Below are 13,850 nucleotides of genomic sequence, written 5' to 3'. Positions count from 1 at the left end.
CTGTGGATGTGAGTCATGAATCTTCCTATCAAAACAAGACCTTAGATTTGTCTTTAGTGACCCTAAAACAATGTTGGTGCCTCTTGGCCCCAAATTGACCTTGACAACAAATTTGGTTGTTGAGAGTTGCAATGAACTTCAACATGAGTTACAAGAAAATGGGAACAATAGGTTTGGAAATAATCTTGCTCTTCAGCTTCAATTTTCCATTTCTAATCAAAAGAGTGAGGAATTATTGGTTGCTTGAAAATTCTTTTAATTATGGATACTATTGTTGAACATTGCCTTGAGATTACTTTTCCTCCATCAAGTAAATTTGTGCCTCCATTCGCATACTATCCCACCACATCTTTAACCAAATCTAGTGAAACATTATCCATCATTCTAAAATATCGACCTAATGCATATTTGCTTGCGCTTCCAATAGATTAGGATGTTAACTTGATTTCTTGTTTGGAGGATTTGTTATTTCATTAGAGGACATTGCAGCTTTCTCTGCTACTTGTAGTTGAAGGATTGTTTGGATACTCTCCAATGGTGATTGATGATGCAATGCAGTGTGTCATAAGCTAAGCTTGTTCAGGGCATTATGCTTGCCTGTGACTGCTTATCTCGTGTGCTTGGGATGGGTTTCTATCATGTAAATACTAGTGTAGGGTTATTTTCTGCTAGTAGAATCTTTGTAAGCCAAATAAGGCAGTATGACTCCTCAGTCACTTTGATGTTTCCTAGTGCCAGGATGATAATTACATAAAAACCTCTTGAGGGGAGGGTGAGTGTTCATCAGTTATTGTAAAACTCACTAGAAATTGTCAATGTGCTTGGCCTACTTGCCTCCCTCGCTAAGTACACTATGGCAACGGAGGATTTGTTAATGAATTACGTTTGCTTCAATGTTTACTGCTTGCTTACCACGGCTTTCATGAATTAATTACTGTTTCCGCTGCTATCTGAATGAATGTTAATGAAAGTACCTCGTGGATGAATGTTGGTAAACGATAGGCTAGCTAGTTAAACAAGAGTGCTTTAGCTAGCACCGCACGGCCCTTCACAAGGGTGTGAAAATAGTCGGACCGTGACATTTGGTATCAGAGCAAAGTCGGTGACACTTGGTGAGAGCCCAAGGCTCAGTTGCTACGAGAATTCAGTTACCTTCGTTGTGGGATTTTGGAAGCTTTGGTAATTGACCATGGCACCAAACAATGCTGAAAGACTCAGTGCACTGGAAGCACAGGTTGAAGAGACAACCAACAAGATGGCCAACGAGATGGCCCAACTGAGGGGACTTGTTGATGAAGTGACGGGATCACAGCAGCATCAAGCAAGTTTGACAAGTGAAATGTCAGAGGACTTTCACCACACTGTGGAAACTTTGCAGGCCCGGATGGCTGATCTGGATGCAAAGGTGAATCTGATGGTTCTTGCTATGGGGAACTCCAACACTCCGAGAGTTAGCAAGACCAAGGTACTAGAACCCAAGACGTATGTGAGTGCCCGAGATGCCAAGGAGTTAAAGAACTTCTTGTTTGATATGAAATAGTATTTTCGCGCTGTGAGCATAGTAGTTAAAAGCGCGCCCCTAGGCGCAAGGCGCAGTGAGGCGATGAGTCTGCCGCCTCATACCAGGTGGGGCGAGGCGACCTGCAAAAGGCGACCCCAGGCGAGACGAGGCGTAGTGAGGTGCGCCTTGCGTATTTTTAAGCCATTTAAAGGAGAGAAATAGCCCAAGCCAGACTCGTATCCCTCATTCGACTCAAACGAATAGAGCCCTAGCCCCTTTCGACCCTTCGGAGCCCTTCGTGAGTTCGTTTGCGAGCCTTTGAACCAGTCGGAAGCCTTCGCGACTTCGTCTTCGAGCTTCGACCAGGATCGTGAGTTCATCTTCGACATTTTGAAGAAGCACGACCTGCGTAACTTCGTTTCGAACCAGCCGGAGCCCTCGCGAGTTCGTTTGCCTGCCTTTGAAGCAGTCGTGAGTTTGTCTGACAGCCTTCGAGCACGACGTGAGTTCGTCACGTCGCCTTCAACATTTCGAACCAGCTAGAGATCGTCTTTAAGCCTTCGAACCTTTGTAAGTCTTCTTCTTCTTCTTCTTCTGCTTCTGCTTGCATCTTGTTGCCTACTGCTTCTCTTCTTCTTCTTCTCCTTCTTCTTCTTCTTCTGCTGCTGCTTGCGTCCTGCTGCCTGCTGCTTCTCTTCTCTTCTTCTTCTTCTTCTTCTTCTTCTTCTTCTGCTGCTGCTACTTGCGTCCTGCTACCTGCTGCTGCTCTTCTTCTTCTTCTTCTTCCTGCTGCATGCTTGCTGCGTGCTGCTGACTGCTGACTGCTAACTGCTGCCTGCTCTTCTTCTTCTTCTTTATATCTAAGCTTACTGTTTTTTAATTTATAATATTTAGTTTAATTAATGTAAGCTTATAAATTATAACTAATAACATAATATTTATTTTTTTTTTACAGAAATTTAGCTACTGTTTTTTAATTTATAATATTAAGTTTAATTAATGTAAGCTTACAAATTATAACTAATACATAATATTTATTTATTTTTACAGAAATTTAGCTACTGTTTTTTAATTTATAATATTAAGTTTAATTAATGTAAGCTTACAAATTATAACTAATACATAATATTTATTTATTTTTACAGAAATTTAGCTACTGTTTTTTAATTTGTTTGGAAATGCATTATGTAAATCTTAAATTTTAAATATATGATGCATTGTTTTTTTAGTTAGGATACGGGATACCAAGTCTAAAATCTTAAATGGATTCTAGTTCTGGATGTGAGGCCTCGGCAAAGAAAGATCCCGCATGGAAGTATGCACATTTGGAGGATCAAAAAAATAGAAATAATTTGACTTGCAATTTTTGTGCAAGGGGAGGAATATTTCGGGCAAAACAACACATTGTCGGAGGATTTCAAAATGTGAAAGAATGCTCTAAGTGCCCTTCTTATGTACGTGAGGAGATTAAAGAGTATATATTGAAGAAAGATATGGAAAATGAGGAAAATGAGTTATTGCCCGACTTTGATGATATAGATCATTACGGTGAAGATGAAGAAGATGAAGAAGATGAAGTTCAAGAAATTGACATTCATGGCAAGAGAGTGCTTACTAGTGATGGAAGTAAAAGATCATACCAATCCAACTTGAAGAAACCAAAACAGAAGGGGCATATAGACTTGTTTTTTACTCCCGATCCAAAGAAAGCAGTTCAAGCTAGGAAAGAAGGGAAGATGAAGCAAACATCAATAAATGAAGCGTGCAAGAAAGAACTAAGAAAAAAGGCAATGGAAGATTTTGCTAGGTGGATGTATGATGCTGGGATACCATTTAATGTTGTACGTTTGAGCAGCTTTGCAGTGGCACTTGAATCGATTGGACAATATGGTCCTGGAATAAAGCCACTTAGCTATCATGAAGTGAGAGTTCCTTACCTAAAGGAGGAAGTTAGTTGAATGAAAGAGTTGTTGAAGGTCCATAAGGAGGAATGGACAAAATATGGCTGCTCAATTATGTCTGATGGTTGGAGAGATTCAATTGCTAATAAGGACATAATCAACTTTTTAGTGAACTCTCCAAGGGGATTAGTATTCAAGTCTATTGATGCTTCTAATATTGTCAAGAATGCAGATAGAATGTATAGATTACTTGATGAGATGGTCGAGGAAATTGGAGAATCAAATGTGATTCAAGTGGTAATTGACAATGCGTCAAACTATGTTGCAGCAAGTAAGAACTTATTTTTAGAACTACTTTCTATAGTGTATATATTGTTTATTTTAATATTTTAGTGGCTTCATTACTTGATTTTTCAACAGGGAGATTGTTGGAAGCAAAGGGGCCACATTTATATTGGACACCATGTGCTGCTCATTGCATTGATTTAATTTTGGAGGATATTGGGAAGATGCCTTCAATTCATGTAACTTTGAAAAGGGCAATTTTTTTGAATGGCTATATCTATAATCGTGTTGGCGTTGTCAACTTGATGAGACAGTTCACTGGAGGAAAGGAGTTACTAAGACCTGCAGTTACAAGATTTGCAACTGCCTTCATCACCTTTCGTTCAATCCATCTTCAAAAGAACAACTTGAGGAAGATGTTTACTTCTGAAGATTGGAATACTACTAAATGGGCAAAGGAGGCAGCTAGCAAAAGAGCAGCTACTATTGTTTTGATGTCTACTTTTTGGAGTACCATCGTCTATGCTCTTAAGTTAACAGGTCCACTTGTTCATGTACTCCGTTTGGTTGATGGGGAAAAGAAGCCAGCAATGGGATACATTTATGAAGCAATGGATAAGGCTAAGGAAGCCATAGCTAAGGATTTTGGTGAGAGAGAGGATAAATTCAAGGAGGCATTTGAAATTGTTGATACGAGGTGGGGATGCCAACTCCATCAACCGTTGCATGCAGCTGCACACTACTTGAATCCAGAATTTTTCTATTCAAACCCCAACATTTTGCCGGATGAAGAAATTATGAGGTTTGTACAAATGTATTGGAAGGTTACTGCCAACTATTGAAATGCAAGATAAAGTTTCAAATGAGTTGGAAAAATACAATGCCGCTAGTGGTGTCTTTGGAATTAGTTTGGCAGTGAGACAAAGGAAGACAAAAGCACCAGGTAAAGTGGCATTTGTACTACCTCTTTATTTTTGAAAATTATTTGTGCTATTTACCTAGTAGGTATTCATTTAAAATTTATTTTATAATAGCGCAATGGTGGATGGCATATGGATCAACAACTCCAAACTTGCAAAAGTTTGCTGTGAAAATTCTTAGCCTCACGTGTAGTGCTACCGGCTGCGAAAGAAATTGGAGCATATTCCAACATGTAAGTCATTAGTATATCATGGATTAATTATTAAAGAACAAGAACTACCAATCAACTACTTTTTAGAATCATTATTAACCATATTACTGTAAACTTTTTGCAGCTTCATAGCAAAAGGAGAAATAGGCTATCCCAGCAACACTTGAATGATTTGGTATTTGTGAAATATAATCGAACTCTGAGGCGTCAATACAACAAACGTGACACCATTGATCCCATCCTCCTAAAGGACATTGATGATAGTAATGAGTGGTTGATTGGTAGGATGGATGGTGATTTGATGAGGATGATGAACTTGTGTTTGAAGAAGATAATTTGACTTGAGATTCTGTTGCTAGAGCTGCTGGACTAAATAACCCCCCGCATCACACTAGATCAAGAATAAGTACAAATATGCCATCATCGTCTAGAGGAAGAGGAAGGGCTTCATCTAGTAGTGCAACCAGTGCTAGGGGTCGGACCACAATGTTGGAACTTGTAGATGAGGATGACATCCAAGTGGATAGTGCAGAGGAGACGGAAGAGGAAAAATATGTTGGAGAAAATAGTTCTCATGATGAAGAGGAAGATGATGATATCTTCGCCGACTTAGTTGATGATGAGTGATGAGTGATGATTGAGGAGGATTTTTAGATTTTATATTTTGAAATCTTTTATTGTACTCTTTTCTTTTGATGTTGAACTATGTTGAATTGTTGATGCTTTTGGGCTTCGATTTGGCAATTTTATTAAATTTCTAATTTTTTTATTGAATGTTTTGGCATTTTAAATTCTAATATCACTAGATATTCATATGTTCATATATAAATTACCCCAAATAGATATTTTACACCATTTTAATAATTGTGCGTCTCACCTTCGTGAGGCGCGCGCCTTCGCCTCGCGGCTCTGACTACTATGGCTGTGACGATGGCCTCAAAATAGGTGAAAGTGGATCCTGCAACCATGTACTTGGTTGGTGACGCCAAACTGTGGTGGCGTGCTAAGTACAATGACATTGAAAATGGAAACTGTGTAATTGAGAATTGGGCAGACTTGAAGAGAGAGCTCAACGCCCAATTCTTTCCTGAAAATGTTGAGTATAATGCAAGGAGAAAACTGAGAGATCTTAGGCAAACGGGGTCAATTAGGGAATATGTGAAACAATTTTCTGCTTTGATGTTGGATATTCGGGATATGTCGGAGAAGGACAAGTTGTTCTATTTTCTTGAGGGGATGAAACCGTGGGCAAGAACTGAACTTCATAGATAAAGAGTTCAAGACTTGTCTACCGCACAAGCTGCTGCAGAACGCTTGAGTGACTACGCTGGGGAGAACACCACTTCGTCCAAAGGATCTGGCAGAGAGGGAAATAATGAAAAGTCTTTCAAGAAAGGCAAACCCAAGAGTGGGGGAGCCGATTATAAAGCATCAACCTCAAAGGAAGCCTCGTCGTCTCGAGGGTTCAACACGCCCAAGGGAAAGGGTAAACTTGAGTGTTTCTTGTGTCGAGGTTCTCATAGAGTTTTTAAGTGCCCTCACAAAGCATCACTTAATGCTTTACAGGCTTCCATTTCCGAACAGGCACTGGAAGACGATGGGGAAGAAGATGAGACTCCGAGGATGGGTGCAATGCGGCAGGTGAGCGCATTGGAAAAGCAAGCGAAAGCCCCAAATGTTATACGAGCCAGAGGGCTAATGTTTGTGGACTTGAGAATCAATGGGAAGAGCACCCGCGCTATGGTGGATACCAGGGCTACCCATAACTTTGTTTCACAACCAGAAGCTTGGAGACTCAACTTATCCTTAGAGAAGGATATAGGACGCATGAAAGCAGTTAACTCTACAGCCCAGCCTACTCTGAGAGTAGCCAAGCAAGTGACTGTAAAGCTTGGACAGTGGGAAGGTCATGCGAATTTCACAGCAGTGCCATTGAATGACTTTCCAGTCATTCTAGGAATGGAGTTCCTAAGGGGGACGAGGGCAGTGCTGATGCCTTCGGCTGGTTCCCTGTGTCTAATGGAAGATCACTCGTGCATAGTGCAAGTCGTTGCAACGAAAGGAGACGATGGGAAGTCCCTTTCAGCCATACAACTCAATGAGGGATTGGGTCAGGGTGAGCAAACACGTCTAGCCACGGTGGTGGTAGACAAAGAAGTAGGCCAAGAGCTAGAACCTACGACCATCCAAGCGGTGTTGGATGAGTATAAGGAGGTGTTGCCGGATAAACTGCCTCACAATTTGCCTTCACGACGGACTGTGGAGGATGAGATCGAGTTGTTATCAGGAGTGAAACCACCTGCTAAAGAGCCATGTCGGATTGCGCCTCGAGAGATAGTAGAGTTGGGGAAACAGTTTGATGAATTGGAAGCGGGATGTGTTCGCCCTTCCAAAACACCGTTGGGAGCATCGGTGTTGTTTCAAAGGAAACATGAAGAACATCTATAGAAGGTGTTCGACAGGTGGAGGGGAAATAGTTTGGATGTGAAGAAGGAGAATTTCTCTTTCGCTCGGCGAAGCAACAAATTCCTTGGTCAAGTGGTTAAACAAGGTCATATCTGGAGGGGTATGGAGAAGGTAAGGATGATTCAAGAACAGAAGATCCCCACGACAGTGAAGAAGTGGCATTCCTTTCTTGGCCTTACTAAATACTGCAGAAAGTTCGTTGAGGGGTATTCGTGGAGAATAACTTCAATGACAGAACTATTGGGAAGGTCTTATTGGCCGCACAAACAGGATGATGTGGTTGATTATACCAAAACTTGTCTCACTTGCCAACAAGACAAGGGGGAGTGAAAGAAGTATGGTACTTTCATGGCCGCACCAAAGTACCGTTCGGTAGAGGAGACGACACAATTGTTCCTTGTGACTATTGTGAAACATTGCGGTGTTCCCCAAGTTATTATTTGTGACCGAGATTTAATGTTCACTGACAACTTCTTGACAGAGTTTTTCAGGATATTCAGGTCACATCTTGACATCTCTTCGAGTGATCACCAACAGATAGACGGACAAATGAAGAGATTCAGAGAGCTACTAGATAAGTACTTGTGCCATTGTGTCAACGACAATCAAAAGAATTGGGTGCAATTACTTGATGTGGCTCAGTTCTGTTTCAATGCCCAAAAGTACTCCACAACCAACAAGAGTTCTTTTGAGCTTGTTACAGGCCAGCTGCCGTTGTTACCTCACACAGTGGGCGAGCCGTATAGACGAAAAAGTCCCAGGGTGTGCATCTTCACCAGAGAATAGAGACAGAATGCAGAGTTTGCCGAGCCTATCTGGAGAAAGCTTTTAAGCAGATGAAGAAGTGGGCAGATAAGGGGAGAAGACCGCAGTTTCATGTCAACTGACTCAAGCCGTTCAACGCCAACACCAATGACCTGAGCAGAAGTCAGTCCAATAGAGCAGAGTTAAAGACAGCGCAACCTAACAGACATGAAGTTGAAGAGATCCTTACAGACAGAAAGTTCACATCCTCAAGGAAGAAGCGGCAGAAGTTCCTAGTGGAGTGGAAATGCCTTGATGACAAATAAATCAGCTGAATTTCTGTGGAAGATATTCAACCGTTCATGGACAAATTTGAAGTGTACCTACCTCCAAAAGTCTACGAGGACATCGACCGCATAAGTGGGGGAGAATGTCATGCACTAAGCTTGTTCAGGGCATTATGCTTGCCTGTGACCGCTTATCTCGTGTGCTTGGGATGGGTTTCCATCATGTAAATACTAGTGTAGGGTTATTTTCTGCTAGTAGAGTCTTTATAAGCCAAATAAGGCAGTATGACTCCTCGGTCACTTTGATGTTTCCTAGTGTCAGGATGATAATTACATAAAAACCTCTTTAGGGGAGGGTGAGTGTTCATCAGTCATTGTAAAACTCAATAGCAATTGTCAACGTGCTTAGCCTACTTGCCTCCCTCGTTAAGTACATCGTGTCAACGGAGGATTTGTTAATGAATTACGTTTGCTTCAATGTTTACTGCTTGCTTACCACGGCTTTCATGAATTGATTACTGTTTCCGTTGCTATCTGAATGAATGTTAATGAAAGTACTTCGTGGATGAATGTTGGTAAACGATAGGCTAGCTAGTTAAACAAGAGTGCTTTAGCTAGCGCCGCACGGCCCTTCACAAGGGTGTGAAAATAGTCGGACCATGACACAGTGCATGCCACCTCTTGATTTGCCCACATGTTTGACTATGTTCCCACTCATTGAGTTAAAGCTACTATGATATTTCAGAACTCAAGTTCAAGTTTTCTCTAACAAGGGGAGTTCGATGGAGAACCGCCAAATGCCAATGGAGAACTTTAGTTTCTTACACTAAAGCTAGGATTTTTATTTTAGTTTGGAAAAATTTCTTGTTATTTTGGAAATTAAGTTTAGGATTATTTTGTGCGCTGCCGCTTTAAGTGCTTCGGGGACATTTTGTAATTTTCTACTTTAACTGGTGTTATTTCATAATTATTTGTGTTAGTTGTAGTATTAGGTATGAGTACTTTTTTTTAAGACAATCAATTATCACTTGTCTCAGTTATTGTTTGACTCAGATTACAGTTTCAGTTTCCTCTCTCTCACACACATGCAACCCTCCCTCTCTTCTCCTTCCTTCTTTCTCTTCCTATTTCCTTCTCTGTTTCGTTCAGTCTAGCCTCTCTCTTTCTGCTGTCTTCTAATTCCCTTCCCTGCCTTCAATATCTGTCTCATTTCTGTTCTATCCTGCACAGAAACCTCTCTTCTATTTCCCTCCTCCCATAATTCCCTCAATCCTCTCTCTATTTATGATATTTTTTGGTTATCTTACATGAACCTATCAGCTCATTCATCTCTTATGAAGGTTTTTTTTTTGTTGGGGGGGGGGGGGGTGTCTATCTTTAGTTAAGAATCTCAACAAAAGAGAGGTCGATAAGCTCACCACCTTGCTTTCTACACTAGACCATTTTGTTCTAACCAACAAGGAGGATAAGAGAGCATAGAAGAACAATTCTTCAAGGTTATTTTCTTCTAAATTTTTATTTTCTCGTATCTATTAAAACCCCCTTCTTCCAATGTTTTTCCTTCAAGCCACATCATTTGGAAGGCTAAGGTTCTTTGGAAAATCCAAACCTTTATTTGGACTAAGATAACAAACATGATCAACACGTAGGATATGTTACAGATTAGAAGATCTAACTGTCTCTTAGCTTGGATAAGTGCATGAAGCATCACAACTTGGAATACTCTCTTCTCTTATATAAGCAAAGCTTGGGTGACACATTGCAATGTAGGACATTTCTTGCTCATGAAGCAGGGGAGTTTTGGTTTAAGTATAAAGAGTTGTTTATTATGGAGTGGAGCAATTTTTGCTATCTTATGGACCCTTTGGAAAAGCTCTTAAGCTAGTAGAGGAAAATGCCATCGATCGAGTGAACTTGTTGAGAAGGATTCATATAACTGACCCCACCTAGCAAAACTTAAGGCTTGTTGTTGTTGTTGTTGTTGCTGCTGCTGTTGTTGTTGTTGTTTATGGACCCTTTAGAGAGTAAACTTGTCAAGAAGGATTCATATAACTAATCCTACCCAGTGGAACTTAAGGCTTGTTGTTGTTGTTGTTGTAGTTGCTGCTGCTGCTGCTGTTGTTGTTTATGGACCCTTTGGATCGAGAGGAACACAACATTCTTTAGGGGCCACACATCTCATTGGATAGAATGGTATTCTTGGCCTTGCTCTGCACCCATTCTTTTGGCTTCTTTTGAGGTTTATAACTGTCCAGCCTTCAAAGGGATTGGAAGGCAGCTCTTATGTAATGCATCTGGTTGTAGATTTCAGTATCTTGAGGACATCTTGTCCTCCTCCATACAATTAAGTAATCTAAATTTATAATAATTATCATTAAATTATTTGAAATTTGACCAAATAATTAAAGCATTTCTCAACAAAACTAAACATCTTATCTGGTGAAGTTCAAACACCCTCCCCCCCCCCCCCAACTCCCTACCCAACAAAAGGCCTCTGATTTGTTAATTTTAGTCATAATAGAAATATGAAGAACATTTAATCATCTTCAACAATTTTTGCAAACTAAGCTCCAATCTCATTGCCTATTAATCTAATTTCCAATTTTGATCAACTCCCCTCTCTCTTCTTCTCAATTTACACCTATAACCTAAAATAATAAACAGTAACAGACTAACAGTCCAATAGGTAACTGTAACAAAAGGGCGAATCCAAATCAAGACATAAACACAGCTCACCATGCGCTCCTGGTGGCACGCTCACCACCGACACAATAGTCAAATTATTAGCAGGAAAATTAGTCGGCTTCACCGCTGCCAAATCACCATCGCCCGGAAATGAGGATGACACCACCACTTTACCCTGCCCGCCCTTCCGAACCAAACCTAGTGCATCTTCAGATGACTCACTATCGCCAATTTTTCTTGAATGCAAAGGTGTCGCAGTTGGGGACGACCCATGGAAGAATTCAGAAGCGTTGTAGCTACCGACGGGAATGGAGTCCCCGGAAGCCGAGGGACGCCGGGCAAGGGGAGACGTGGGAACCGTACGGGAGAGGGACAGAGACAATAGGACGTTGTCAGAGGCGTGGCGAGGAGGAGGGATCATAACCGGAGAGAGGGAGTTAGCGGCAGGGGAAATGTCGGAGACCGGCGGCGAGGACGCCGGCGGTCCAGACTGGGTCCGATCAGGCGGCGGAGCTCCGGGGGTGACGAATCCCACTTGACGCACCTTAGGATCGATTACCATTCTTGTGCTGCGGCGAGCGTCCATGGGAGGAGGGATCGCTGCTAGGATTTAGAGGGTTTTGAGAGTGAACGGAGCGGCTGTTGTTCCATGAAAGCTTTCGTCGAGGTGTAGGATGGAAGAGGAACTAGGGTTTAGGCCTAAGTGATGATCCGAGGGGGGTTTAGGAGGGTTTTGCCCCTCATTTTCGGAAGAGGAATTTGGACATGGAGCAGCGAGAGAGAGAGAGAGGGAGAGGGAGATGAGGGGCGAGCAAGGCCCAAGACCCCGCAGCCAAAAGATATAAATCGATTTTTTTTCCCCCTCGTTTTTGGTTTACAAGCAAAAGCGTAAATTGTATTATCCTTTTACTTAATAAAAATCAAAATTGATAAATTTAAATTCAAATGGGTTTTTTTTTTTTTTTTCTCATTTTTGGTTTACATGCAAAAATATAAATGAGATCATCCTTTTATTTAATAAAAATATAAATTGATAAATTTAAACAAAAAGTAAGTAATTGATAAAAAAAAATTTGTGACTTTTTTTAGTTACAATAGAAGCATGTTTTCATCCATTTTTTTAAAAATTAGTCAAATATTAATGAGTGATTGGAAGAAGTATGTGAGCTTTTTCCAGCCACCAATAATTTTTTAGAAAATAGTTGTAATATATGATTAGTCAATCTTATTTATTTTAATGCAAATTATTAAGATTAAGATTAGAACTTAGAAGTCAAAAAAGGTTAATGATTTTATGTTTGCATACTAATATAGATCATATCCATGTTATGTGTGACGATCTCGATGTTAGACATGTCCTAAGCAAATTTTTGGTATATAAGGATGGTTTGAACTTCAATTGTGCGAGACACATTTTATAGAATAAAATTATGAGATCAATGGGTCAAAACAAATAACACTTGATAGGAGTTCAGTACCGATCAAAATAAATAAATAAATAAATAATAAGAGTATTGCCATGTTGGTCGTTCGTTCATACAAGTGTTGGTTCCACATGGTGAAGAGGACCACTCTAACAACAACATTAGATATTGGACGAGAGAGCGTATCGCAATTCCACATTGGACATGTACTAGTGCGATCTTGCGCATAAAAAGACTTTTTAATCTTTAATTATGTGAGTTGTCTTTTATAAGATAAAATTATGTGGCCTATGGACCAAAGTAGATAGTACCTCACCAGTGTTGGGTTGATACAGTTACATATGCTTGGGCTCGGGGATAAATTTATGTACTAAAACAATAAACTTATGAAAAGGATAAACAAACTTATCGTTGTTGGAAGTAGGTCACCAATCTTAGCAAATTAGGCTAGTCATGTGCTAACCATGTGACCAGAAGCACCTCCCCAAGGAAGGGCAGGTCAGGTTAGTCATGCACTAACCACGTGACTAGAGTGGCCTCCTTAAGAAGGGGCAAGTAAGATAAATGTGCTAATCGTGAGAGAGGACATAGGTTGTCAATAATGAGTTAACTATGTGATTGGAAGTTCCTCACGAAAGGGGAGAATAATAAGTCAATCATGTGTTGATCGTGTGACCAAGAGCGCCTCCCTAAAAGAATAGGCTAGGTCTTCTTAGTGGGAGCATCTGGACCCAAACACAAGCAAAACACTCATTCTATGACAACTACATAGCTTGGAGGTAATCAACAATGATTCTTTCCCTTGGCAAAAGCAAACATGATATGCATCGTTAGAGGTCCAAAGGGTGCAAATTTCTTAGGGCCAAAACGTAAATGGAATTGAGCATGGTTATTAGTCTGACTACCAAGGCCAACAATGTGGTTTCTTGCGGAGAAATAGGGAAAAGAATGAGAGGTTTCCAACTCCACAAAGAAAAAAACTCTTATCTTTCATCTTGGCACCCTCTCTCATGATTATTCTTAAGCTCATTCCGATTTTTAACTTTTGAGAGATCCTTTGAATTTCATTGGATCTCCATAATCACTTGTTATTCTTATCTTTGAATTAGAGCAAATCAGGCAATTCAATAGCATTTGGTATCAATAAATATAAAAAATTTAATACATTAAAATTTATCCTTGCACTATGCATAGAATTGAGATAGAAAATATACATGGTAGTATAACAAAATTAGAGAAAGTTATTATCGAAAAAAGAGTAAAAAAAGTTCAAAATGATGAACAAATCTATACTATAGATAAAAGTACGAATAGTGTGAATCATTTTGTGAATAAATACTATATGTGTCTTTTAACAATAATAAAAATGTTTCTAAAAACTAAGTTTAATAAAATAAATAAATAAAATTACATTTAAAGAGTTTA

General features: G+C 40.1%; 1 protein-coding gene across 1 annotated transcript in view; it reads right to left on the bottom strand.

Annotated features, from left to right (window-relative positions):
* LOC131157309 (uncharacterized) overlaps window positions 1-11,883 on the bottom strand; it is a 28,555-nt gene extending 16,672 nt beyond the window's left edge. Inside the window, exon 1 of the mRNA XM_058111366.1 lies at window positions 11,053-11,883. Coding sequence (XP_057967349.1) covers window positions 11,053-11,587 — 535 coding nt within the window. The 5' untranslated portion in view covers window positions 11,588-11,883. The remainder of the gene's footprint in view (window positions 1-11,052) is intronic.
* Between the last annotated feature and the right edge of the window lie 1,967 nt (window positions 11,884-13,850).

The sequence above is a fragment of the Malania oleifera genome, chromosome 1 (assembly GCF_029873635.1).
Source record: "Malania oleifera isolate guangnan ecotype guangnan chromosome 1, ASM2987363v1, whole genome shotgun sequence".
Classification (NCBI taxonomy): domain Eukaryota; kingdom Viridiplantae; phylum Streptophyta; class Magnoliopsida; order Santalales; family Ximeniaceae; genus Malania; species Malania oleifera.
Note: the sequence above shows the minus strand (reverse complement) of the source record. Positions and strands in the feature narration are given on the sequence as shown.